Source organism: Lygodium microphyllum, chromosome 7 (assembly GCF_053477565.2).
Source record: "Lygodium microphyllum isolate KBCC chromosome 7, Lygodium_microphyllum_v1.1.10, whole genome shotgun sequence".
Taxonomy (NCBI): Eukaryota; Viridiplantae; Streptophyta; class Polypodiopsida; order Schizaeales; family Lygodiaceae; genus Lygodium; species Lygodium microphyllum.
The window spans coordinates 85,510,218-85,537,804 of record NC_141141.1 but is presented as its reverse complement, the minus strand read 5'-3'; the positions used below and the strand labels follow the sequence as shown (position 1 = coordinate 85,537,804).

The 27,587-nt window shown below is 44.7% G+C and overlaps 1 protein-coding gene across 2 annotated transcripts in view; it reads left to right on the top strand.

Moving 5' to 3' along the window:
- The first annotated feature begins 396 nt into the window (after positions 1 to 396).
- The window catches only part of NEDD1 (Transducin/WD40 repeat-like superfamily protein), a 58,669-nt gene continuing 31,478 nt past the window's right edge, over positions 397 to 27,587 (top strand). The window contains exons 1-2 of one of the 2 annotated variants that reach the window (XM_087681559.1): positions 397 to 1,035; positions 1,130 to 1,242. In XM_087681559.1, the coding sequence (XP_087537685.1) occupies positions 873 to 1,035; positions 1,130 to 1,242 (276 nt within the window). In that variant the 5' untranslated portion in view covers positions 397 to 872. The remainder of the gene's footprint in view (positions 1,036 to 1,129; positions 1,243 to 27,587) is intronic. The other variant, XM_087681558.1, reaches the window with a different exon arrangement.

Here is a 27,587-nt window from a genome sequence, read left to right as displayed (position 1 = left end):
TCTCATAAGAAACCTTTGATGATGATGATGAATATATATCTCTTTCTCCCTCTCTCTCTCTCTTCGTAACTCTCTTTCTCTCTCTTTGACATGTGGGCGATTGGCGAGAATGTTGGGCATGGGGTGCTGGATTTTGCAAGGGCATTGCACACACGCCACATGGTACCCCTTCACATGCGACATGTGATGACCCCCAACCTTTTGCTAACTTATAGTATGGATGTGGTGCCGTCACCCCTCAAGGGTGCTAAGATTGGTATTGAAGCCGAAACCGTCAAGGATGCATAGATTGGTATTGAAGCCCAACCAAAAACATTTCAAAATTGATTGCCATAAAACATTTAATAACTCCTCGATTGAAAATCAAATCCGTGACCTATAGGAATCTTCAAATTCCGGCGCCTTGGGAACGATCTTGAACAAGAAGAAGAAGAAACGGAAAGCCAAAACATTCCGAGACATTTGGCGTCCTGGCCTTCTGATTTTGCCTTCTCATACAAGCTACTTTCGCGCCATGGCATCGAACCTTCCGTTGGCCAGCATCGAGGCGGATCTCTCTCTTTCCAGGGCCGGCGGTCGCTGCTGCTGAGAGCTATGGTTATCACACTCCATCCCCTTCAGCTTCAGCCAAGAGCTTCGAAGATCAAAGCAAGGACAAGAGAAAACCCTAGCTCATGCCGGGAGCGCTCCCCTCTCGGCTTCTCGGAGCCATTGTTGTCCCCAGCCTTGCGGCACAGTCGCCTCCATTCAGAGCTCCTGCCTAGGCAAATGATTAACAGGAGCCCTTGACGTGTGCCTCAGGCTGCATTCATTTTCCCACAGCAATTACTTGACAAAATTATTCGGCATTTTGGCAGCAGGAGATTAAGGTAATGACAAAAGAAGTCATGAGCCAAGCACAATGCCTCATTGCCGCCTGCGGGGGTGACACAGTGAAGCTGTTCGATGTATCTGTGGAGACTGGGGATCCTTGTGTCTGTCAATATACTCCATCACAGGGATATCAAGTGAATAGTGTGAAGTGGAACCACACCAGTATGCGCATTCTCACTTTACTCAAACATTTGCTGCAACAGAGCATGGAAATAGATTTGCCATTGGCGCTCATCCAATGGTTTTATGCTTACAGATCTTGTTGTGGCAAGTGCTGGAGAGGATCGAAAAATATCGTTATGGATGAAGAATGGGCAAAATATAGCAGTAGTTCCACAGACAGGCGCTGATACAGGCGATCCTGTCAATGTAAGTGCCCCACGCTTATGATCTCTTAATCTAAGAGTAACACAAGCTAGATCAAAGCACGTTGCTCTTGTCATGGTCAAGTAGATCTTATTGTTAGTAACATGAAATGATCATTTTCTAGCTTTTTGTCTCAGCCCCACCTGTCCTCCTACTATCTGGTCCAAACCGTCCCTATGTTAGATCCCCCTCTCATGGTGACAAGGGACTGTCCATGTTCCCAAAACCTCCCCATACAACGATGGAAGTATTGAACTATGTAGCAATCTCGCCACCGTGCAACCTCCTAGGTTGACATAGTGGCAATAATATTTTGCAGAATATTCTAAATGTGCAGATGGGAATGGATTATGTGTAGTACTCCAGTCAAGAGTTGTTCTTGTCTAGTTTGATTTGGAGAAGACCTTTGACTACTTGGAATGGTCTTTTTTTGTGGAACTCATGATGTAAGCCATCGGTTTCAGGCCACATATGTCTCAGCTCATATACACCATTAGCAGCAATGCCTATTTGTGTGTTTTGCTAAACAATGGTGTTACTTAGACCTTTACTCTCACAAGGTCGGTTCAATAAGGTTGTCCTCTCAGCCCTCTATTTTTTGCCCTTGCTACCCATCCGATTCTCACTATATTGTCTCATCTTGTTGAGATTGGGGTCCCTTCCTTTCAATCAACATTTTATTCGGTAGGCATTGGCTAATGACAAGCATATGATTTTGAAAGCTGACAGGGGCAACCTTCATAAAGCATTGGATGTTTGGGATTTGCTTGGCCATGCTTTGGGTCTTCATATTAATGCCATCAAATTGTCATTGATTAGTTGCACCAAATCAAATTTATGAGCTTTGGGGTTTTAGGGTGAAGTAGAGTTTCACATGGTCATATTGTGTGACATTTGGGCTACCCTCTGGGAGTTGATGTACAGCCTAAGCAATTGCTGCGATTTTTGAGAAGTTGGATGCCAAGTTTCTTCATGGAAACCTCAAGCTTGGCCTTTTCACGTCCACTTTAAAGTGGCACACGCTATTATGCTGCCCATGGTTACTTATTATTTACCCCTTTCACCTTGGCCTAGAGTAGCCTGCACAACCTTACCAAGAATATCCCTTTCATGCTATGGAAAAAAGATTTGGTGCATGTTGGTATTTCTTGGATTTTGTGGAGCCATGTTTGTAGTCCAAAGAGCATGAGTGGAGGGGCTATCTTGGAGGTTGAGACTTGCATGGTTTCCCTATGCCGGTTGTTGTTTCAAGCCATGTGTATAGGTCATCAGCCCTAGTCCCTTGTTGCTTGCTTTTTTCTAGAAGATTGGGGAGTTGTTGCTCACTTTTTTCTAGAAGAACAGGGAGTGAGCTGTGCATGGTAATACTAAAAGTTAGGGTTCACTCAGTCTATCGTGTGTGTTGATAGAGGAGGTAGTGCTGTTTAGAGCATGCATTTCTTTTTTAGTCGGTTTTAGGTGGCTGGTTATTTTCCAGGTTGTGCATTTATTTTTCAATGGATTTGGACTGCATGCACACTCGCCACTTGGGCCAGAATGAGGGTGATCAGCTGTATATTGGTGATCAACATTTCTTTATTATTATTTTGTTGATTATCAAGTTGGCTAGCAGTTTTGGCCTCAAATTCATGCAGCTGGCCAATTTTGGGAAGATTAGCTATTTATAGCTGCCCTTGGTTGGTTGGTCATCATCTTGCTTTTCAGATTCAGCGGCATAGTTGGATTTAGACACCTGTGATTCAACATACCAGATGTCTGCAAACGTTTGGTATGTAGACGTATGGAAGCCATTTCATATCTGTCCATCTTTTGGGTTTTAAAAGAATGGCTCCCTATTGGTCAAGGCCACTTTTTGCTAGGTGACACTTTTTCTTGCAGCCTTGATATTTTCTCTTGTAGATTACTTGCCTATGCAGCCGATGTGCCTTTGCCTATTTGTGTGCAGCCAACAAGATCAATCATTAGTCTGTGCACTGTGCAGGATCAGGGCAGTGTGTGCTGAAATTCAGATTTAGGGCAGCGTGCTCAGCTTGTGCAAAAACAGGGTAGTGTGTGCTCAGCTCGTGCACTATGCAGTATACTCACTGTTGACTACTCAGCCTCATCCTTTCCCTCTCTCCCATGCTGCTGTGCTGGGTGCTCTACAGCCTACAGGAGCTCTCTTAAAATTATATTAGTCCACTTGTCAAATTTCATCGTCTTTTATGCTTGTTTTTCAAAGTGTAAGCTTTGAAAAATGTTTACAATTCCTACTAAGGTTCAACTTATTGTTCTTATATTTTACTAGTTTTTAAAGAAAAAAAATAAAACAACGTATGATTTAGCTCGAGGGTCTATACGATACTTTAGTCATACTTTCATACTTGTACACATATAGAAGTATAAAACATATTTTATCAACTATGTTTGGTGGAGCTCATGATTGAGGCCATAGACCGTCTTACAACTTGTGATTTATCTAGGCTTTCTTCTGATGAGAAAGCTGCATTGGCAAAGATACATGCACATTGGGACAAGCTAAATGCCCACATCGGATCATTTCTATTTTACTCATGCACACCTGCCATGATAGTTCACATAGAGCATTTGACCATTGCTCTTGGGAGATATGGTTGGAATTGGATCATTGTTTAATTGGATGATTGTGATGAAGCAGGTGTTTTTGGGGGTATAGATGTGGATGTTGAACGTGTCTAAGTATGCTTCCATGCAAGAGCAAGTGATAAGCTTTGGTAATTATAGATGTAGATCGAAAATGCAAAAAATTCAATTATCTCAAAGGATATGGCGATAACTCCTCTCTCACAGTTACCACCCCTATTTAGTGCATTTTACTCTCCCTTGATTGCTTTAGGATAGATAGACACCCTTAAGTGGGAGGAGTTGGTTTCGATAGCTTGGATCAGGAGAAGCAAATTGAAGGACAAAATACTTCCAAGATCGAGGTGTTGATAGGTCAATCTTCTTAACAAAAAGGAAAGAACAATAATAAGAAGGACGAGAAGACCAAGAAAGGCAAAGCCAAATATAATACTTGCCACATTTGTGGTAAGACAAGTTACTGGAAGAAGGATTGTCTTGACGAGGACAAGGGTATTAATAAGGAGAAATCTACGAAGGACTAGGTGGTTGCTCCTCCATTACTAGCCTTTCTTCATTTGGAGGTGACTGAGGATTCGACATTAGCGGCTTTTGATGCAACGATGATGGCACTAGAACCTCATGAGTTGATTATGGGAAGTGGCACTTCCTACCACGTGACTCCTCTTGTGTGGCTTGTTAGTGGCTTGCCGAAGATTGGGGTGAGAAATATCTTGCATTTGAGGCAAGCAACATAGAGATGCGATTCCTAGCAAGGCTTTGAGAAGGGCAAAGGTGATTTTGGAGCTTGTTTCAATGGACTTATATGGACCGATGAGAATAGAGTTCCTTAAGGAAAGTTTGTATCTTATGTTAATTGTTGATGATTTTAGCAGGATGACATTGTTTGAGTGAAGCGTTGCAGAAGCGTATGACCAAGACAGAGTGAGCAGAGAGAGACAAGAGAGTGGAATACAAAAAATTTGCAATGAAGAATGCTGTTTAAGAAAGCAGATATATACACAGATGCAAAGTGTACATTTGCGTATGTCTTCACCTTGAAGATCTCACAATCTGTGAACCTCGAAGTGGTCTCTATGATTAACAATTTGGAAATCTATGATCATAATGATTGAAAGTATGTGGAGGTTGGGCATAATAAATAGCTCAATAATGCGGGTTGGTTACATTAAATGCAACTGATTGCCTAGAAATTGGCCGATTGCACTTGTGCCACATGGCACCTGTGCTAATTGCCGCCTGTTGATGTCACCTCTTGTATGGCCTGCACAAAATTGCTTGTGAATGCATATGATTGCGTGTTTAGGAGATGCTAATCTCTAACACCCCCTCTTAGATGTTGGACATGCATAAGGCTAAGGGATTTGGAGTGTTGTTGAATTAAAGCTTGAGGAAGTGCCTTCAAAACAAGTTTGTAAGATTGTCCTTTGTCTTGTAGTAGACTATATCAATAGTCTCATCCAGAAGCTTCTCTTGAATGAAATGGTATTGAACCTCGATGTGCTTCGTTCGAGCATGAAACGTAGGGTTCTGGGCCAAGGCAAGGCAACTCTCTTTATCGCATTGAAGAACAATAGGACCTATTTATGGGCAGCCAAGCTTCTCGAATAGCTTGCGGAGCTACACGCTCTCACATGTGGTAGAAGATGCTGTTCGATACTCCGCCTTAGTTGAAGATAGGGCAATTGTGTGCTACTTCTTGTTGCTCCATGTAATAGCACCAACACCCAAAGTAAAGTAATAATCTGTCATGGACCTTCGATGGTCTACATCGCTAGCCCAATCTGAATCACTCCATTTGTAAGTAACAAGCTTGCATCACTTGTACCTGTTGGATAATAGATCCCGAGATTAGGGGTCCCTTCAAGAAACCACAAAATTCTTTGAGCAGCTTGCAAATGCACCATCTTGGGTTCACTCATGAACTCGGCTAGCACATCTACAACATAACATAAGTCAACACGAGTATTGAGAAGCTGGATCAAGGAGCCAACCAAGTGTCTGCAATGGGTAGCATCCACCAAAGAAGAATCGGAATGAGCTGTGGCCTTCTAGTTTGAATCCATATGGATCGTAGTAGACTTACATCCCTCCATCTCACACGTAGTCAAGAGCTCTTGCACATACTGTTACTTGGAGATAAAGATCGCCCTCGAAGTCTGATAGATCTCATAACTTAGAAAGAATTGAAGGAGTTCCATATCCATCATCTCAAACTTCGCATGAAGTGTTGTCTTTGTGTGCTCAACCATTTGAGCATGGTCACTTGTCACAATCAAGTCCTCCACACGAAGGACAAAGAGCACATGACTTGCACTTGAGATATTGACATAAAATTGTGGGTTGGCCTTGGAATGTTGATACTCCAATCGCTCTTGGAGAAATAAGTCAATCTTCTCATTCCAAACACGAGGAGCTTGCTTAAGGCCATAGAGGGCCTTCCTTAACGTGTATACCTTATCATTAGAACAATTGAAGTCTGGAGCCGGCTCAACATAGATTTTCTCCTTCAACTCCCTATTCAAGAAGGTAGACTTCACATCGAGCTAATAGATCGGCCATCTCTTATGGCGAGCCAAGGCAAGAACTACATGAATAGTAGCCATCTGAGCTGCAGAGGCAAAAGTATCATGGACATCAATGCTTAGGCGTTGTGCAAAACCTTTAGCAACAAGACGGGCCTTGTGCTTGTCCAATGTGCCATCATTGCGGTACTTGGTCTTAAAGACCTATTTGACTCCAATTACCTTTTTATGAGAAGTGCCATTCCTCTCAATTGACTCTAGCTTGTGCTCCATTGCTCTCTGTCGATGATCATGTTGTAAAGCCTTCTTCACAGAGGTGGGCTCATGGTGCTACATGGCAAGAGTCATCAATAGTAATTAGTGTACTCAAGCTCGGTGTGGTGTGCTTGGTTCCTCCGAGAAGGTCGTGGACCATCTTGCGGTTTCCACTTCTTAAGGATCCCCTCAATCCTTATGCCGGGAAGAGTGTCACGTGCCCAATGAGGAGGGTGGATCTCTCCTCGTCTCTCTCCATCTGTTGAAGTGTCTAGAAGGTCCACCGACTCTATTGGGGCTCAATCGATGAGTCGAGGGTCTGAGAAATAAGCTCATTTGAAGAAGAATCCTCAAGAGGCATATGCTCCAAAGGGATAGTCGCTAGCACTAACTATTGTCGGGATCTCCAAGAACGGAGTATTCCTCACTTCCCTTTGAGATCGGAATTTCCACGAACCGAACGTCACAGCTCGTGTAGATATCTCGCTTAGCGGGATCATACAATTGGTAATCTTGACAATGCGAGCTAAAGCCCACAAACACTTGTCTTTTGGGGGATCGCTTCAAACTTATCACGCTGTGTTTTTGAGATGTGGAAATAAGCGTCACATCCAAAAATCCAAAAATAAGAAACATTTGGCTTAGACCCAAAATATACCTCATAAGGTGTCATACCAACAACAATGGAAGTAGAGGATTGATTAAGAATGTGGATTGCAATAGCCATAGCCTTAGCCCATAGATATTGAGTTGTCTGTCGATGCTCCATTATGGTACAGGCCATCTCGATCACATTGCAATTCTTTTGCTCTAATATGCCATTCTCTTGAGGGGTGTTTGTGTTGACAAACTCTTGGTGATTATCACGATTTGCATAAATTAGAAACAAATTCTCCGCTCTTATTTGATCGTAAGGTCTTCAGTTTTCGGCCCGATCAGTTTTCTTAAAAGAATAATCGATTCGTAAAGTGGGAGAAAGCCTCGGACTTCAACCTAAAAAAGTAAAGCCCATGTCATTCTGTTGTAATCATCCACAATTAGTATGAAATACAAGTTCCCTTTGAGGGATTCTAAGGGATTCGTAAAGTGGGAGAAAGACTCGGACTTCAATCTAAAAAAGTAAAGCCCATGTCATTCTGTTGTAATCATCCACAATTAGTATAAAATACAAGTTCCCTTTAAGGGATTCTATTTTCATTGGTTCATAAAGATTAGTAAAAACAAACTCTAAGGGTGTTGAAAATCACCTCGAAGCCTTGTTGGGAATAGCATCACGAGTTTGCTTCCCACAGATGCAAGATATACATAGTTATTGTCTGACCACAATATCCATCAAACCTCGAACAAGCTGTCTCTTAGACGCCTTTCGTAGGTAATCATAGTTGAGGTGGCCAAATCGAGCATGCCAAAGCTCAAACTATGTTTGAGAGGTAAGAAGAAGAAAAATTAAGGGAGAAGAAGACTACAACTTGTAGACTCCATTCTTCTCATAATCTCAAGCAAGGATCTGTCTAGATCCATGATTATGAAACCGAAAGGAATCCATAGTAAACTCGACCAAGGGCCTTAAAGCTTGTGTATTGAAAGGAGATGGTATCCCAAGGCCAATACATAAAGCACCTTGGATGTATGGCATAGTATCCCGAAACGTTGTTTCAACAGCGTCGAAACGGACCGGTTGTTTTGGACCGGAATGGAAATGACAAACCCTCGTTTCGCGATCTTGCGGTCCGTTTTGGAGCTGGTTATCCAGCGCTGGATCGCGATTCCAGTCGATCTTTTTTCCTACTCGCACGCAGCACACTCTAGCACCTCTTGCCTTCTCCTTGGACCTTCAGCTTTCACATTTTCTTCTCTTTCTTAGTTTTTTTTTCTTTTTTTTTTCTTATATCTTCTCCTTTCTTCTTCTCCTTCTATATCTGTATCGGGTCTAAGTGCAAAAAGAACCTGTTGCTATCTTCTAGTGGTGGTGGACAAAAGGGCTCATTGCATGGTGCAAGTGTCCATATAAAACTTCAGAGGTAGGCAATTATGGAGACAAGTAGGGAACTCATACGCTTATTTACTAGTTGTGCTATCCCTTTTAATGTGGCCACTACATATCAATGGAAGAAGACAATGAGGGCAGTAAGCCGTATAGGGTATGAGTGGGAGGGCATATCCGCAGATGTATTACCGACACGGGAGCTTTGAAAAGAAAAAGCATTTAGAGGCTCAATTGAAGCTCTTGAAGGAGACATGGGTGAAATATGGATGCTCAATATTATACGATGGATGGTCAAATATGTTACAATGTTTTGGTGTCTTTATCTAAAGGCACCATGTTCATTAAGGTCATCGATGTCTATATCTGAGGTCTTATCATCACAGGAGCTTTCATTTGGAAGCACATGCGACAGGTTATCATGGACGTAGGAGTTCAAAATGTGGTGGAGATAGTGACAAATAATGGAAACAATTGTGTGTTTATGGGACGTATACTTAAGGAGGAGTTTCCTAGCATAGTATGGACTCCATGTGCATCCCATTGCCTTGATTTACTTATTGAAGATATTAGACAAATATCTTGGGTGGATGACATTTTCAAGACGACAATAAGCATGGTAAGATTTGTGAAGAAGAGGCCATCCGTCACAAGCATTTTTCGAGCCAATAGCACACTTGAGCTATTGAAGTCCTCCACCACTAGATTTGCTTATATATTTATTGTATTGGAGAGGTTGATATGAGTCCGTCCAAATTTGATACGGATCATTGTATGCCAAGAATGGCTCACATGGAGTGAGAGGGAGTCTCTTAAGGCTTTTGCTTTTAGGCGTAATATTTTCAATGAGAGTTGATGGGCTGAGGTAGAGACATTGGGGAAAAGTCTCACTCTATTTACACTGTATTGCGCATCATTGATATGGTGGGGAGTACTTTGGGGCTTCTATATGAGTATATAGATAAAATTGGTGAGGCCTTGCTTTGCAACAGCTTTTGCTTTAAGATAAGTAAGTTTTTGTTTAACTTTTACACATGTAATTATTTGGTATTAACGACTCTTTGATGATTGATCATTATTTTAATTGAAGTCCTTCACCACTAGATTTACTTATATATTTATTGTATTGGAGAGGTTGATACGAGTCCGTCCAAATTTGATACGGACCATTGTATGCCAAGAATGACTCACATGGAGTGAGAGAGTCTTCTAAGGCTTTTGCTTTTAGGTGTAATATTTTAAATGAGAGTTGATGGGTTGAGGTAGAGACATTGGGGAAAAGTCTCACTCCTATTTACACTGTATTGTGCGTCATTGATATGAAGGGGAGTACTTTGGGGCTTCTATATGAGTATGTAGATAAAATTGATGAGGTCTTGCTTTGTAACAGCTTTTGCTTCAAGATAAGTAAGTTTTTGTTTAACTTTTATATATGTAATTATTTGGTATTAACGACTCTGATGATTGTTTATTATTTTAACATCTAAGTTTTTAACTTATTTTATCTATAGGGTTGATGAGATTCGTGTAGTGTGGAATGTACGATAGGATTGGTTTCATAAACCAATTCATGCTATGGCACATATCTTGCATCCCCTTTGGTGTAGCGAAGAGTAGTACACTAGCGAGGAGTTAAGAGGGCTTCATGAAGTACATGAGGTGCTTCATAGGGGATGATAAAAAGTAGAGGATGATTTGTTGGTATTTCACAATCACTCTTTATTTTGGCCGATTCACAGCTAGGCTTGGAGAGACACAGCTTCAGTGTGTCTCTTAGTGGGAGAAATACAACAATTGTGCTCCTACTTTATTATGTGATTGGTGACTTTTATATTTTGAATCTTGATTATCTAATGCATTATGCAACCTAGATAACAAGTTTTATAATCTATTGTCCACTCAAATGTTGATTTTGGGGCATACATATTAGCAATTGCCAATTACTTAATCTCAACCTCTTAAATTTGAATAGAAACGCATTGTTATTCAGGTCCTCTCGCAATATTGTAGTTCAGGGCTTACTGAGAGAAATTGGAGCACATGGGTCATCTTTCACACAAAAAAGAGAAACAAGCTCATAACTGCCTATTTGGAACGTTTAGTGTTTTGCCATTGCAATCTCTAGCTTTTTGAGAGGATCGCTGTATTCCTTGAGCCTTCATAGATAAATTGATAATGATTGGCATTATGTATAATTAAATTTTTAACCTTGAGTCCTTGACACTTGACATTATTAATTTGCTTGGAAGTTGGATTGTAGATTGCGATAAGTATGAACATTGAACATATTGAATCTCCTCTCATACGATATATCTTTGTCTCATTTACATTTATAGGTGAATGTTAACAAGATTAGTATAGAGGTGTGTGACATTTTGCAGATACTACAGGAGATGTAGAATATCTACTCCATGCTCTATGAGGAGCTATCGACACCTGTGCATGAGACTCATGCACAGAGGAGGGTTAGAGTGAGGGCCACATGTAGTCGTGCATCATAGGCAGAGTCAGAGCCAGAGGATGAGGTTGAGGTTGCTTCATCAACTTTTCGATCAGGGTCCTTCGAGTCGAACGAGGAGATGGTGCATAGATCCTCAGAGTTCGGATGAGTCATGACTTGTGATTTATAGGAGTCAGTTTAGCAGTGCAGAGTCCAGACTAGAGTTGTCAGTTGTTTATTGATGTTGATACTTATAGCCTCACTGGACTTTGGAGTTTTGATAGATTATTCACATGACATAGTTACATGTATCATTGTATCTTGATTCCACTTATTATGCATCTTGATTCTTGTTTCATTGTTCTTGATGCCAGTCTTCACTGCTCTTTAGATCATAGATTATTCATGAGTCATAAATTCTTTTGGTCCTTTCTCTTCTTTTGAGAGGATTGATCTATCAATGCCTTTGATTTATAAGCATTGGTCCCTTTCAATTGCTCCTCTTGGTCCAAGACCATAGAAACTAACTTCTCCCAATGAAGAGTCTTCAACCACCCTGAGTTAATCAAGGCGGAATAAAAATCATTGAAATGAGGCGGTAATTGTGGAAGAAGAGTGATTGCCATGTCTTCAAATGTGATCACCTTCCTTGTGTTTTGCACTTGTCTCTGAAGCTGCCTTAGCTTGTTGATATGCTCTTGCATAGAAGATGACTTATTGACACTCATGGTCCTCATCTGCACTTCCAAAGAAACTCGTTTCATGACGGTCTTGCGATTATAGATCTGATCAAGCTTTAGCCGTATCTCTCAAGCCACTGTCAAATGCTCTATACAGGAGATCACAGCTATAGTACTTGAGAGAAATAAAAACGAGCGGATGCGAGCATTTAGTTTGTCCGATGTGCTTGAGCCTTTGCTAACTCCAACTTATCACTTGTAGAGAGTCCGGACTTGTCTCTTGAAGAAAAACGACGGATAACCTCCGTAAAAAGCTTTGCCAAATCATGGGACTCCAAAATGGCAACCATTATAACTTGCTAGATGTGGTAGTTTTCACCATCGAGCTTTTGATCTGATGGAAGAGCCGGTACCTGTTGTAAGTCAAATGTCTTGGACTTAGTGCATTTTGATGTATGTAGTATGTCCGTGAAATCGTTGGGTGGTGTTGCATATTTTGTCTACTTTATAGATGATTGTTCCAAAAAGATCTGGGTATACCTGTTGAAAAAGAAAAGTGAAGTCTTTGTTGTTTTTAAAACTTTTCATACATTTGTGACCACTCAGATAGGTAGAAAGTTGAAATGCTTGAGAACTGATAATGAAGGTGAGTTCACATCAACTGAATTCAAGTCCTTTTGTGACTTGCATGAAATTAAGAGGGAGCTTATAGCCCCTTACAGTCTTTCAAATGGGGTGGCTGAAAGATACAATAGGACTTTATGTGAAAGGGTGCGGTGCATGCTGTCCACTGCTAATCTCCCTCATGAATTTTGGGGAGAGGCACTCAAAACCGCGGTTCACATTCGCAATTGCTCTCCAAATAGGTCCTTAAATAATGGCATCCTTGAGGAGGTTTGCAAATTGGCCTCATATGACCATTTACACATATTTGGTTGTGATGCTTTTGTGTGTGTTTGAGATGAGCTGAGGAACAAACTTGACCCAAAATCCACCAAAGGCTTCTTCATGGGCTATGGTGATGAGGGTGAATTTGGCTACAGAGTGTGGTTACTTCAATCCAAGAAAATTGTTCGCAGCCGTAATGTTGTGTTCAATGAGGCAAAATTGTTGAAAGGTACTTTAGCCTCTAATGAAGATATGAAAAAGGTCAAATTTCAGAGTTTGCAGCCACCTATTACTTTAGAAAATGAGCCTCATGGTATTGTACCATAGGCTGAAAATTATGATCAGTTGGTTATTTTTGAGCCAGTTGATGATGGACAGCAAATAGGAGCACAACGAGGTCATGGACAGCAAGATAGACTTGCTGATTATGAAAATGTAGGTATTGGTAATGAAAATGAAGGTGCTGTACAGCATGAACAACATGTTGAAAATGGCTTACAATAGCCAATAAATGCTGAAAATAATATACCTCCAGATGTAGACCCATTTCTTGAAAATGTTGATCATTGGGTACGCATGTCTACATGTGTAAGAAGGCAACCACATAGGTTTGATCTCTCCTTGCATTATGTGATGCTTACAGATGAGGGTGAGCCTCTTACATACAAAGAGGTCAAGTCATGCGAATTCAGTAGTAAGTGGGAGCTAGCTATGCAAGAAGAGATTAAATCTCTATATGCAAATGATACTTGGGATCTTGTGTCGTTGCCCAAAGGAAGGAAGCCTCTTCCAAACAAATGGGTGTACAAAGTAAAGACAGTTAATGGGAAACTCAAGTACAAGTCAAGATTGGTTGCCAAAGGTTATGCACAGAAGGAAGGGATTAACTTCCAAGAGGTCTTCTCATCTGTTGTGAAGATGACCACTCTACGTATGCTTTTTGCGCTCACTGCTGTATTGGACTTAGAGCTGTACCAAATGGATGTAAAAAAGGCTTTCTCGCATGGTGACATTGATGAGGAAATCTACATGAAAAAGTGTGAGGGTTTTTGTAGTTCATGGAAAAGAGCAGATGGTGTGTAAACTAAACCGCAGCTTGTATGGGCTGAAGCAACCACCACGACAGTGGTACAAAAAGTTTGATACTTTTATGCTATCTCATGGGTTTAGACGTTGTCGTGCCGTTACGCGCACACCGTGTAAAAAAATCTAGAGTGTGGCTTTCTTTTAGATTTAGAGAGCCAATGCCATTTTAGATAATGTTGTTCAGATCGCCAATCTGATCCTTCCAATGGCTCCGAAAGGGGTGTTAAATACGAGGACACCTGGCCAGAATCCAGCCAAATCACTCCTTCATCTCCCACTTTCGAAGTGCTGTTCACTGCCTGAAAATAGCGATCTCGCGTCACACGATTTCGCTAATCTCTCTTTTTACATAAAATTCTCTCAAATTAGCTGAAAACTACATGCTTTCTTTACATGTCATCCTAATCTAGAAGTTATCTATAGTTTTGTAGATTTTTTTTTACAAGAGATAATATCTGGAATATTAAAAATTAACTAAAATCTAATATTTTTTAACCATGGACACTACGAGGAAGGTATTATTTTGTAAACGTTTTTGTCTATTAGAGTTATATTTTCTCATAATGTTGAAAGAAACTGACAAGCGTCATCTCTGTTAGTATTTTTCTATATTTTCTAAAATTTTTTTTGAAGCATTCTTCTACATTTTCAATCCCTTCAAACCCCTTCTCTTTCGTCTACTCCTTTCCTTGAATCTACCTTCACTCTGCTGTCATTTATCTTCAAGAACTTGGCTTGAAACCTTCAACCCTTCTGTTATCTCTACCATCTGTGGAGTCTAAGCTCTTGAACCCCCATACATTCTTCTCTTGCCAAACCCCTGTGGTGACCTTCAACCCTATGCGCTGCGACAACGTAACCATGCAGATCATTGTTTGTACATGAAAAAGGATACAGATGGCAGCCCCATCATACTTGTTTTGTATGTGGATGATATGTTGCTAGCTGGGAAAAGAAGGACTAGCTTGGATGCTCTTAAAAATCAATTGAAATCAGCCTTCTCCATGAAAGATTTGGGGAATGCAGAGCATATTTTGGACATGAGGATTTGTAGAGATAGAATGCAGAAATTGCTGTTTTGTCTCAAGAAAAGTACATTGAAAAGGTACTGGACAGATTTAATATGGCTGAAGCTAAGCCTTTTGGAGTACCCTTATCTCCTTATCTTAAGCTTAGTAAAGCCAAGAGCCCAAATGATGATGTGGAAGCAAATGCTATGAAGGGAGTCCCTTGTATATCAGCTTGTGGCTCTCTTATGTATGCTATGGTTGCTACTCGTTTAGACATTGCTCATGCAGTGAGAATTGTTAGCAGGTTTATGTCAAATCTTGGCAAAACACATTGGGAGGCTGTCAAGTGTATTCTTCGATACCTAAAGGGTACCCAAAGAAAGTGTATTTGCTATGGGCAGGATGTATTTAGTTTGTAGGGTTATTGTGATGCAACCGGGGCAGGTGACTTGGACACTCGTAGGTCCACCAACGGGTATGTCTTTACAGTTGTTGGTGGGGTTGTTTCTTGGTGTTCCAAGTTATAGAACATTGTTGCATTGAGTACCACTGAAGCTGAATACATATTAGCTATTGAAGCTTCTAAGAAAGCTATATGGTTGAGCAAACTTGTAGAGGATCTTAGTATATCTATGGGTACTGTAGTTTTAGGATGTGATAGCTAGAGTGCTATGTATTTGGCTAAGAATGCCATGTATCATTCATGCACAAAGCATATAGATGTGCGATATGACTTCATCAGACAGATTTTGGAAGATGGTCTAATCACATTGACTAAGATCAAAACACAGGACAACCTTGCAGATGTTTTCACTAAAAGTCTAAGCAAAGCTTAGCACGAGCATTGCATATGACTAGTGGGAGTTGATTAGAGGTTCACTTTGGACCTTTAAGTGGGAGGTTGTTGGCATAAAGGCCCGTTTGACCTTCGTGTAAAGTACATGCACATTATTTAGCTGTACATGTGAATGCACCCTTACATGCCCTAAGTATAAATACGTTTTATTCTTTGTGTACCAACACATTGTTGGTATACCCAAAATCTAATCGTACTTTCACTCTTCCTCTCTCTCACCAACCGTTACGCTCTCACACTCACTCAAACTTTTGCACATCCATAGCTGAGCTTCAAAATCCATGTTCATTCTCTTTCGAGTACGATTATATACTTGCACTTGTTGCACTTTGACACTTCACCCATTAGAGAATGTCTATAAGTATATAAAAAACTTGGATAATACCTTGGTAGCAAGCAAAGGCGGTTGGTTGATGGACACATTGCCTCCACAAGCTCAAAGCCAAAGAAAGCCATTAACAATGGCAACTTCTAATCACTTTGCTTTTGATTTAGCAAGTGCAAGATGACTTGTAGTAAGAATCATACCAAGAATCATTATTTTGCGTATCATCAAACTAGCCACTTTGGTGGAGATAAGAAATGTCCATATAATAAAAATGGAAAGGTTACGAGCTCCAAAGCTTCAGCAAACAATATGGAAATTCTAGCAAAATTTTTGAAGTTTTCAATAGAGGATTGCTTTATTAATTCTAATAGATGATCAGGTTCTTATGTAGAGAAGATTGTGTTTTGCCCACATTACCTTCTTAATGTCACGACTCATCGGTTTTATTAACTGCCAATCCATCATGATTTTGTTTGATAATGGTTGTACTCATAGTTTTCTCTCGTCTCATATGGTGCAAAGATTGGAGCTCCAAATGGCACCCCTTGACCATACTTATTAAGTTTGATATGCATAGTTGCCAAGAAACCTGTTTCATAAGGTTTGGAATGAAATGATATGCTATTGAATATATAATGGTCATGCAGCAAACACATTATGCAGTGAATGAATACTGTACCTCGAACTCATGTATCTCAAGGATCAAGGCAGGGGTAATGAGTTGGAGTGTGTTGTACTCCGAACGGATCTCGAATATCTCGAATCGTAGCAAGGTAGCCTCCAAATGTCGAACATTAGCAAACGTAGCTAAGGCTAGATTTGATGCAAATGGTAGTGCGGGAGAGAGAAAGACTAAAAACGCAGGTGAGGAGAGAGAAAACAGTGAACGCAGCTGGGAGGAGAGGAAACAACAGCGACAAGCTGAAGAGAGAGAAAATAGGAAACGCAGGCCGAGGAGAGGAAATCTGTAGGGCTACAATTGGGGCTTGCAAACGCAACAGTATGCTGATGTGGCAGGCTGTACGATAGTTGGATGACAGACAACAGTAGTCGTTTGGTTGGAAACAACAGCAAAATGACGATGGAGGGCTGGAAACAAGCGCCATATGAGTGAAGATTGCAATAATGGACAGCTTGGATTGCAATGTCTTTCGCAAACGGGGTGTGGGCAGCAAGCTGAAAACACTTGAAACCTGCAAAACCGAGATTAAGGTTGAATGGAGGGCAGTATACCTATTTATAGAAAGTTTGGGCTCTCCCAAGTGAATTTGTGCTTATGGGATACAAACACTCTCTAAGAACACTTTCTTTTAAATAAACAAGGTTTCTTCCTTAATTAAGCATGTTTTGGGGCCTATTTACACACTTCCATGGATATTGACATTGATTGCAAGCATTTTGCTTTTATTGTATGTATATATTGATGGCTTGTTCTATAATTAAAGTAATATTGTCATGGATAATGGACGACGGTGCATGTAAATATTGATGCTATGTTGCATCTCCATTTGCATTTTAATTTTTATAGGATCATGATTTATGATGTATTATATTATATGAGTTATACCTGTTAGCCTGCTCTTTATCATTCTCAGTCTGCCATCTCCTGGTTGTGAGCTCCTGTCAGAGTCTGACAGGAGACAAAGGAGCTCTGTCAGTCATTTTAGTGGCTGTCCTGGTTAGCCAGCAGCCTGTGGGTGTCATACAGCCCAAACTGGGCTGTTTTTCTGCAGTCGGCCCATTTTCTGGGCAGGTCGGCCAGATCTGGCTGGTCGGCCAAATCTGGCCAGGTCGGCCAGTTTTCTGGCCTGGGGGCTATATATAGCAGCCCCCCCAGTCATTCCAGCATTGTGCTCTGCAGGTTCAGCACTGCCTCCGTCATCTCCGTCTCCGGCATTGGTGCTGCCATTGCTTCCAGTCTGTCCTGGTCCCCTCACTGACGCTCCGGGCTGCGTGCAAGGACTGCTCTGTCCATTTCAGTGTATTCAGCATTCATCTCAGTCAGTGCAGACTTTCTTCCTTCATTCTCTGCTTTCTCTCTCCTCTCCTCTGTGTTCGTGTTCTTCTGTTGCGCACTCTCACATGGTATCATCGCCTGATTGAGAGCACAGATGACATACCCTCAGGAGTGAGATACCCTACTGCTGCTGCCAACTGATCAACAACTGCCAGGCGACTTCTACAGGAGGCCTTTCAGCTTGCGTTTTGCTCCCCACGCTGTCTGTAGAGGCTGCCACGTCATCCAGCAACACCAGGATCGACATCAATTATCTTTGCGTTTTGCAGATCTTGGTGTTTGTAGGCATTCTCTGCCTGCGTCTTGGTGGTTGGTGACCACATTGCTGGTCCTATTTCGACAGCGGCACAACTTTCTTTGGTATTTTGCAGATTGGAAGATGTCTTACCAATTTTCAGGCTTTGAAGACTCAGAGGATGAACTTCTTTCTCATCATTTCTCTGAGCGACGGCGGGATTATTGTGAGGTTCGACATCGGGAAGAACCTCCTCGCACTCGTCCTTCCTCAGTCCATGCATCTCAGAGGGTTCCATCTACCGCAAAGACTGCTTCAGATGTGCGGATGTCTTCTTTGATTCCCTCTATTCAGGTGCCAATTCTCCCTTCCTTTCCAAAGGAAGATAAGTTGGATGGTTCCAACTACTCCCTATGGTCATGCAAGGTGGCCTGCATCCTCGATACCTTTGACCTTTGGGAGCTTGTTTCTTCACCCATCGACCGTCCCCCCGTGGATTCGTCCGATGGCACCTCTATGGACCGTGCAGCCTTATGGGATAGGCTCAACTCTCGAGCCCGTTCCTTTCTTTTTATGAGTCTTCATGATTCTGTTCTTGTACATGTTCACAGGTTACAGACCGCGGCGGAAGTGTGGACGAAGCTTGCGTCTTTGTATCAGCACAAGACATTTGCCCACAAGATTTCCCTGGAGAAGAAGTTGCGGATGCTCAGTCTTGATGGTTCTCCTTCCATGAAGGAGCATCACGAAGATGGAGGATATGCGAGGCAAACTAGCCTCTCTTGGTCGTCTGATATCGTCTGAGGATATGGCGATGATTCTGTTGACTCAGCTGCCATCACCCGGTTATGATGTCTTCTACACTAGCCTCATCACTTCGAGGACCCGTGAGACACTCCTATGGGAGGAGCTTTCCCTGCTTGTCTTGGAGCATGACGAGCGACTCAAAGAGGTGGAAGCCAGTGGCTCCACCAAGGCATTTACGGCTGGTACAGGTGGCTGCAAGAAGAAGAAACAAAAGAAGGAGAAGGCCAAGGACAAGAAGGAGGAGGACAAGAAGGATGCGAAGGAGAAGAAGCCCAAGTGTCCCCATTGTGGAAAGGGCACTCATCCCGAGGAGAAGTGTTGACAGAAGTATCCCCATTTGAAGCCTAAGGAGAAGGACTCGAAGGCGGCCCCAGCCACAACAGAATCTGTGTTTGTGCATGTCTTTGTTGAGGAGGACACTGCCCTAGCTTCTACTACACAGGAGAAGCCTTGGCTCGTCGACAGTGGAGCATCTTCACATATGACCTTCCGTCAGGATTGGCTTCAGGATCTTCGTTCCAGAGGGGGTACAGTCACCATTGGTGACAATTCTACAGTTCTTGTTCAAGGCGTGGGGACTTTACCTATGTTTTCTGACAGGCGGTCTTCCTCCGCCAAAGTTCTCTATGTCCCTGATTTGGGTTTTAACCTATTATCTGTGCATGGCCTTACTCAGTTAGGTACCCGAGTCATTTTTACACAGGATGCAGTCACAGTGGAGGATGCTTCTACAGGTGATGCTCTTTGGATAGGTACACAGGAGGGTGGGCTTTATACGCTGACAGCCTTGGCTGCGCAGACTTCCCATGAGCTTGGGCTGCTTTGGCATGCTCGGTATGGTCATTTGAACCTCGATTCTCTTCGCCGGGCTTCTAGGAGGAAGATGGTGGAGGGACTTCCTGATTTCCCTCCTCTTCACACTTTGTGCCCTAGTTGCTTGAGGGGCAAGCAACACCGGCAGCCTCACCCGCAGGTTGCTTCTAGGAGGGCTACTTCTCCGCTCGAGTTGGTTCACACCGACCTTTGCGGACCTATGGGCACGGCCTCCCTTGGGAAGGCCAAGTATTTGATGCTGATTGTGGACGACTTTAGTCGTTATGTGTGGCCTTATTTCTTGGAGTACAAGAGCGAGGCGTACTCCCGTTTCTGTGAGTGGCAGGTGTTTGTGGAGACCCAAACAACTTCCAAGGTTCGTGGCGTTCGAGCTGATCACGGTGGCGAGTTCACTTCTCACCTTTTCTCTCAGTTTTGCAGGGATCATGGTATTCGGGTGGAGTATTCCCATCCGAACACACCATCAGAGAATGGTGTGGTGGAGCGTGCGAATCGGACCATGATTGAGATGGCCCGATCTATGCTGGAGCATAGGAGTCTTCCTCATTTCCTTTGGGGTGAGGCGGTGGCTACAACGGTGCATATTCGCAACCGCTCTCCGACTTCGGCGTTACAGGACATGACTCCGTACGCGGCTTTCTTTGGGAAGAAGCCTTCCGTGTCCCATTTTCGCATCTTTGGGTGCGATGCTTTTGTCCATGTGGACAAGAAGAAGAGGAAGACGAAGTTCGACTCTAAGTCGAGAAAGCTTATCTTTGTTGGTTATAGTACGACCACGAAGGGATATTGGCTCTATGACCCGACGACGCAGAAGGTTAAGGTGAGCAGGGATGTGATCTTTGATGAGGCTTTGGCCTTTGAGGATCCGATTGATGGTTCCATTACAGATGTTTCTTCATCATCGACGGACCCCCCCTCCCCCCCCACCCACCCCCCCCCCCCCCCCCCTGTCAGAGTGCAGCGGTGCGGAAGCGTAGGATTGAGAGAGAGAGAACGCAGAGAGAGAAGGGAGAGAAAGAGACAGTGGACGATGAAGATCTGCTGTATATAGAATGCTGAATACAAAGATATACACGGGCGCAGTGCGCTGGACTGCGTGTCTCCACCTCGACGATGCAACCTGTTGTCCACCTCGAAGTCTGCTGCAGTCTGCACTGTCTGCTGTCTGAAATCTGTGAACAGGGACAGAAACTGCGCGTCACCGGTCTGTAATCTGCGTCAGAGAAGAGTGTGCAGACTGCTGAAAGTGTCGACTATAAATAGTCGAAATCTGCCAGGAAATAGGGCGTCAGAAATAGGCCGCAGCCAGGAAATAAGTCTTCGGCGTGGCAGTCCGACTGCACAGTCCGACTGTGCAGCTGCCCTGCTGGTCCGACTGTGCAGCTGCCCTCCAAACAAGCTATGATCTCTAACACCCCCTCTCAGAGCCTGGACAGGGCAGAAGCCTGAGGGATCTAGAATGTCTCCGAAGTAGAGCCTGAGGAAGTGCCTTCGTAAACAAATCCGCAAGATTGTCCTCCGTCTTGCAATACTCCACAGTGATGGTCTCCTCCAGAAGCTTTTCTCGGATGAAGTGGTACTGGATCTCAATGTGCTTCGTCCGGGCATGAAAAACAGGGTTCCTTGCCAAGGCAATGCAACTTTCATTGTCACATCGCAGCAATGTAGGACGAGTCTGGGGGCACCCAAGCTCCTCCAACAATCTCCGAAGCCACACAACCTCGCATGTGGTGGAAGATGCGGCCCGATACTCCGCCTCAGTAGAGGAAAGGGCTACCGTGGGCTGCTTCTTGCTACTCCATGAAATAACACCTGCACCCAAAGTAAAGCAGTAACCTGTAGTAGACCACCTGTGGTCCACGTCACCGGCCCAATCCGAGTCGCTCCAACCTGCAAGTACAAGATCTGACCCATCTGTTCCTGCGGGGTAATGAATCCCTAAATCAGACGTCCCCCTCAGATACCGAAGTATCCTCTGAGCAGCCTGCCAATGCACCGTCTTAGGTTCACTCATGAACCCTGCCAAGAGCCCAACAGCAAAACATAGATCAACCCTCGTGTTGAGAAGCCAAATCAAAGACCCAATCAACTGTCGATAGCGGGACGCATCCGCCAAAGGAGAAGCTGAATGAGAAGTGGCCTTCCAGTTCGGATCCATAGGAGTAGAGAGGGCCCGACAGTCTTCCATCTCAAAAGACACCAAGAGCTCTTGTACCCATCTGTCCCTGCGGGGTAATGAATCCCTAAATCAGACGTCCCCCTCAGATACCGAAGTATCCTCTGAGCAGCCTGCCAATGCACCGTCTTAGGTTCACTCATGAACCTTGCCAAGAGCCCAACTGCAAAACATAGATCAACCCTCGTGTTGAGAAGCCAAATCAAAGACCCAATCAACTGTCGATAGCGGGACGCATCCGCCAAAGGAGAAGCTGAATGGGAAGTGGCCTTCCAGTTCGGATCCATAGGAGTAGAGAGGGCCCGACAGTCTTCCATCTCAAAAGACACCAAGAGCTCTTGTACATATCTCTGTTGGGAGAGAAAGATCCCCCTCTGAGACTGATAAATCTCATGGCCCAAAAAGAAATGGAGTAGACTCAAATCCGTCATCTCGAACGTCCGATGTAAAGCTGACTTTGTCTCCTAGACCTGCTGTGCAGCATCACTTGTGACAATCAAATCATCAACATATAAGACAAACAGCACACAACCATCCTCGGAAGTGTGTACATACAGCTGTGCGGATCGGCCTTGGACCGCCGATATCCCAACTGAGACTGGAGGAACGAATCAATCTTCTCGTTCCAAGCTCGCGGGGCTTGCTTGAGGCCATACAAGGCCTTCTTCAACCTGTAGACTTTTCCATCTGAAGAACCAAAGCCAGGAGGCTGCTCAACATAGATCTCCTTCTTCAAATCACCATTCAGGAAGGCCTACTTCACATCCAACTGATAAACAGGCCATCTTCTATGGCCAGCCAAAGCAAGAACAGCTCTAATGGTTGCCATACGAGCTGTGGGGGCAAAAGTGTCATGACAGTCAATCCCTGGGCGCTGTGCAAAACCTTTAGCAACAAGGCGAGCCTTGTGCTTATCCAAAGTACCATCACTGAGGTATTTGGTCTTGAAGATCCACTTGACTCCAATCACCTTCTTCTTCGGGGGGCGTGGCACAAGTGACCAAGTGCCATTCCTCTCAATAGCCTCCAAATCAGCTTCCATAGCTTTCTTCCATGGGGCGGACTATAAAGCCTCCTTCACGGAGGTGGGCTCTCGATCCTGCATAACACGGGACATCAAACAATAGTTGGAGCAAACAAGCTCTGAAGAATGCGCCTGGTGCCTCCGTGACCGCCGCGGACCATCTTGCGGTCCCTACTTCTCAGGAACCCCCTCGATCCCTGAATCACGGAGTGTGTCACGGGCCCAGCGAGGAGGAGGCCGAACCTCCCCTCGTCGTTCTCCATCAGCAGAAGACTCTGGAATATCCACCGGTGGTAACTCCTCAGAGGGGTTCGGTGGAACAGTAGACTTTGTGTTAGAAACAGAATCATAATCAAAAGGCACGGGCTCCAGTGGAACTGTAGGAGCCCAACTCTCCCCTGGATCTCCAAGAACGGGATGCTCCTCACCCGTTGGAGCAGCCGGAACCTCCACAAACCGCACATCACGGCTAGTGTATACATCCCGCTGGACGGGATCATACAGTCGGTAGCCTTGGGACTGGGAGCTGTAGCCAACAAATACCTGTTTTCGAGAAGCCGCTTCAAATTTATCACGGTGAGCCTCGGGAATGTGAACATAGGCATCACACCCAAAGACCCGAAAGTAAGAAACATCTGGCTTCGTCCCAAAATAAGCCTCAAATGGAGTCATCCCTTCCACGGCCGAAGTAGGGGATCGATTAAGGATGTGGACTGCAGTAGCCACAGCCTCGGTCCACAGAACCTGAGGGGTCTGTCGGTGCTCCATCATGGTGCGCGCCATCTCGATCACACTGCGGTTCTTCCGTTCAAGAATACCATTTTCTTGAGGAGTATTGGTATTGGCAAACTCCTGGTGAATTCCTCTATCTGCACAAAACCGAGCAAACACATTAGACACAAATTCACCTCCCTTGTCGGATTGCAAGGTCTTCAACTTCCGGCCTGATCGGTTCTCCTCAAAGAGAAGCCAATCCTTGAAGTTCGAGAAAGCTTCTGACTTTAGTGCCAAAAAGTAAGCCCATGTCATCCTGCTGTAGTCATCCACGATCAGCATGAAGTACGAGCTCCCACGCAGGGACTCATTCCTCATAGGGCCACATAGATCCGTAGATACTAGCTCCATCGGTGAAGTAGACCGCCGCGAAGCTGTGTGGGGAATGGCATCCCTATGTTGCTTCCCCCGTATGCAGGAGACACATGGTTGCTGGCTCACCACTATATCCGGCAACCCTCGAACAAGCTGTCCACGTGACGCCTTCTGAAGATAGTCATAGTTCAGGTGACCAAACCTAGCATGCCATAACTCTGACTGTGACTGTGAGGTAAGAAGAAGAGTAGAGAGGGCGGTGAAAGACTTCAGTTTGTAAATGCCGTTCTCCTCATATCCAGATGATAGAACCTTCCTCGATTCACGATCAAGGACTCGCACTGTAGTACTGTCAAACTCCACCAGAAGACCAAGGGAGCAAATCTTATGAACTAAAAGGAGATGGTACCCTAGTCCTGGTACATGCAAAACCTCTGAGGTATGGGTACCACCTCGTCCATCCGGAATAAGCTGCATCTTACCCCGACCTGCAACAGAAACTGAAGAGCTGTCGCCAATGAGAATCTGCCCACGCGAGGGTCGCAACTGGGCAACACCATTTGATGAAGGAGTCATGTGCCGTGAGGCACCACTATCAACAATCCACTCTCGAGCCTGGGGGGCCGTCATCGCAGCATCAGAAGCATTCGGTGAAGCGTCCTCAATGACAGCTAGATGAAGAAATGCAGTTGATGAGGGTGCAGCCACTGCTCCGGAATCCTTGGTTTCCTTCTTCTTGGTGTCCTTCGTGTCTTTGTCAGGGCAATCCTTCTTCCAATGGCCAGTCTTGCCACAAATATGGCATGTGGAGTCTTTGTCCTTGTCCTTCTCCTTGTCCTTCTTGGATTTGTTATCCCCCTTCTTCTTCTTTTGGTCCTTCCCCTTCTTCTGAGAGGCTTGACCTGTCAGCGCCTCCGTCTTGGAAGCATTCTGTCCCTTTAACTGTTCCTCTTGGTCCAAGACCATAGGAACCAACTCTTCCTACCGAAGATTAGACTCTCGCCCAGAAGCAATGAGGGCAGAGTAAAATGTACCGAATCGTGGCGGCAACTGGGACAGTAGCGTGATCGCCATGTCTTCGGAGGAAATCGGCTTCCCCGCATTCTGAACCTGCATCTGTAGCTGCCTTAGCTTGTTAATGTGCTCCCGTAGCGAAGAAGACTTATTTACGGACAAGGTCCGGATCTGTACCTCCAAAGAAACCCTCTTCATTAGGGTCATCCGATTGTACATTTGATCAAGCTCCAGCCATATCTCACGAGCCACCGTCAAGTGCTCGATGTGAGCGATCACGGCTGTAGTGCATGATGGAAAGAGAAAGGATCGAATCCTGGCATTCAGTTTGTCCCAATGAGACTGGGCCTTGGCCAACTCCGCACGAGCTTCGGAAGAGAGTTTGGACTCATCTCTTATCGAGGGCCGGTCAATCTCCTCCTGTACCAACTCCGCCAAATCATAGGACTCAAGAATGGCCAACATCATGACGCGCCAAATGCGGTAGTTGTCGCCGTCGAGCTTCTGATCTGTAGGAAGAGCCGGTAAGATAGGCACCTTCCGGTCCATAATCGCCTGGAACTCCAAGTCAATCTCTGTAGACATCTTCACCTGCAATGCCTTCACAAACGCAAAAGCAGCCCCCTCTGACTGGGAAAACTCAGCCTGCTAAGGCTTTTCTGCGTCCTGAACCTTCTTCACCCGCCGGAGGCGATGAAAAAGCAAAACCTGCACTTGTAGGCTGAAAACTCAAACTTCCTCCGCGTCAAACAGCGGTAAACAGCAGCAAATCCACCACCTGTACTCCTTTCCTGTGCGCCCACACTTGTTTCAGCCTTGTTCCAAGGCGCAGCCCTCCTGTCTGCCCTTAAACGCAAAAAACGCAAATTTGTGTCGCGATGGAAACTCCTCTTCAGGTTGATTCTGCGCTCAGTCAGCCCTCAAACACTGCTCTGATACCATGTCAGAGTGCAGCGGTGCGGAAGCGTAGGACTGAGAGAGAGAGAACGCAGAGAGAGAAGGGAGAGAAAGAGACAGTGGACGATGAAGATCTGCTGTATATAGAATGCTGAATACAAAGATATACACGGGCGCAGTGCGCTGGACTGCGTGTCTCCACCTCGACGATGCAACCTGCTGTCCACCTCGAAGTCTGCTGCAGTCTGCACTGTCTGCTGTCTGAAATCTGTGAACAGAGGCAGAAACTGCGCGTCACCGGTCTGTAATCTGCGTCAGAGAAGAGTGTGCAGACTGCTGAAAGTGTCGACTATAAATAGTCGAAATCTGCCAGGAAATAGGGCGCCAGAAATAGGGCGCAGCCAGGAAATAAGTCGGCTGCATTAAATGCAGCCGACTGGGCTGCAGGCAGTCGGACCGCCACGTGGCAGTCCGACTGTGCAGCTGCCCTCCAAACAGGCTATGATCTCTAACACCCCCCCCTCCTCTCTCCCTTCACTTCCTTCCAGGATGCCCCTTAGCGCCCCCCCTATTCCTCCTCCTTCGGCTTCCCTTTCCCCTTTGGTGGATGTGACTCCGTCTTCTACGAGCTCTACTACCGCCACTTCGGGATCTTCACGGGATACACAGCCTTCTTCAGATGCGGAGGATCTACCTTCACTTGGTGAGGGGGAGTCCCTCTCCGATTTGGGTGCTTTGCAGGTTCCGGAGACCCCCCGGTCTCCCTCACAGCAGCAGGAGTCTCTCAGGATTCCTTTATGGTATCGTCGGCTCATGCAGGATTCAGGTGTTACTCACTTTTCTGCTTCTTCTACAGGTCCACGTCGATCAGCACGTTTACAGGCCCAACGGGACAGTTCACTAAGTGTGAACTATGCTCTTATGTCACAGATTTTTCAGGATTCCGAGCCTTCCACTCTGGAGGAGGCTCTTGCACAGGATATTTGGAGACAGGCTATGTAGGCCGAGCTCGATTCCATCGAGCGAAACCATACGTGGGAGCTTGTTCCGCGTCCCGCAAAACGGAAGGTGATTGGTGTGAAATGGGTCTTTAAGACCAAGTATCTTGCAGATGGCTCCTTGGACAAGCATAAGGCTAGGCTTGTTGCCAAGGGTTTTGCACATCGTGCATGCTTGGACTACTTCGAGACTTTTGCTCCTACAGCCAGGGTGTCCACCATACGAGTTCTTTTGGCTCTTGCTGCTCACCACCGTTGACCTGTCTATCAGATGGATGCCAAGTCTGCTTTTCTGAATGGCGTTCTTGAGGAGGAGATTTATGTTTCACAGCCTCCTGGTTTTCTTGTGCAGGGGAAGGAGGATCATGTCTACAGGCTGCGGAAGGCTCTTTATGGCTTGAAGCAGGCTCCTTGTGCTTGGTACCAGCGGATTGACCGCTTCTTTCTACAGAGTGGCTTTGCGCGCTCCGCTTATGATCCCAACCTCTACTTACGGGTTGTGGATTCTCTTTCAGTGTTCCTTATCTTGTATGTGGATGATCTTATCATTACAGGGAGCGACACTCAGCAGGTGGAGCATACACGGTCCATTCTTCAGCAGGAG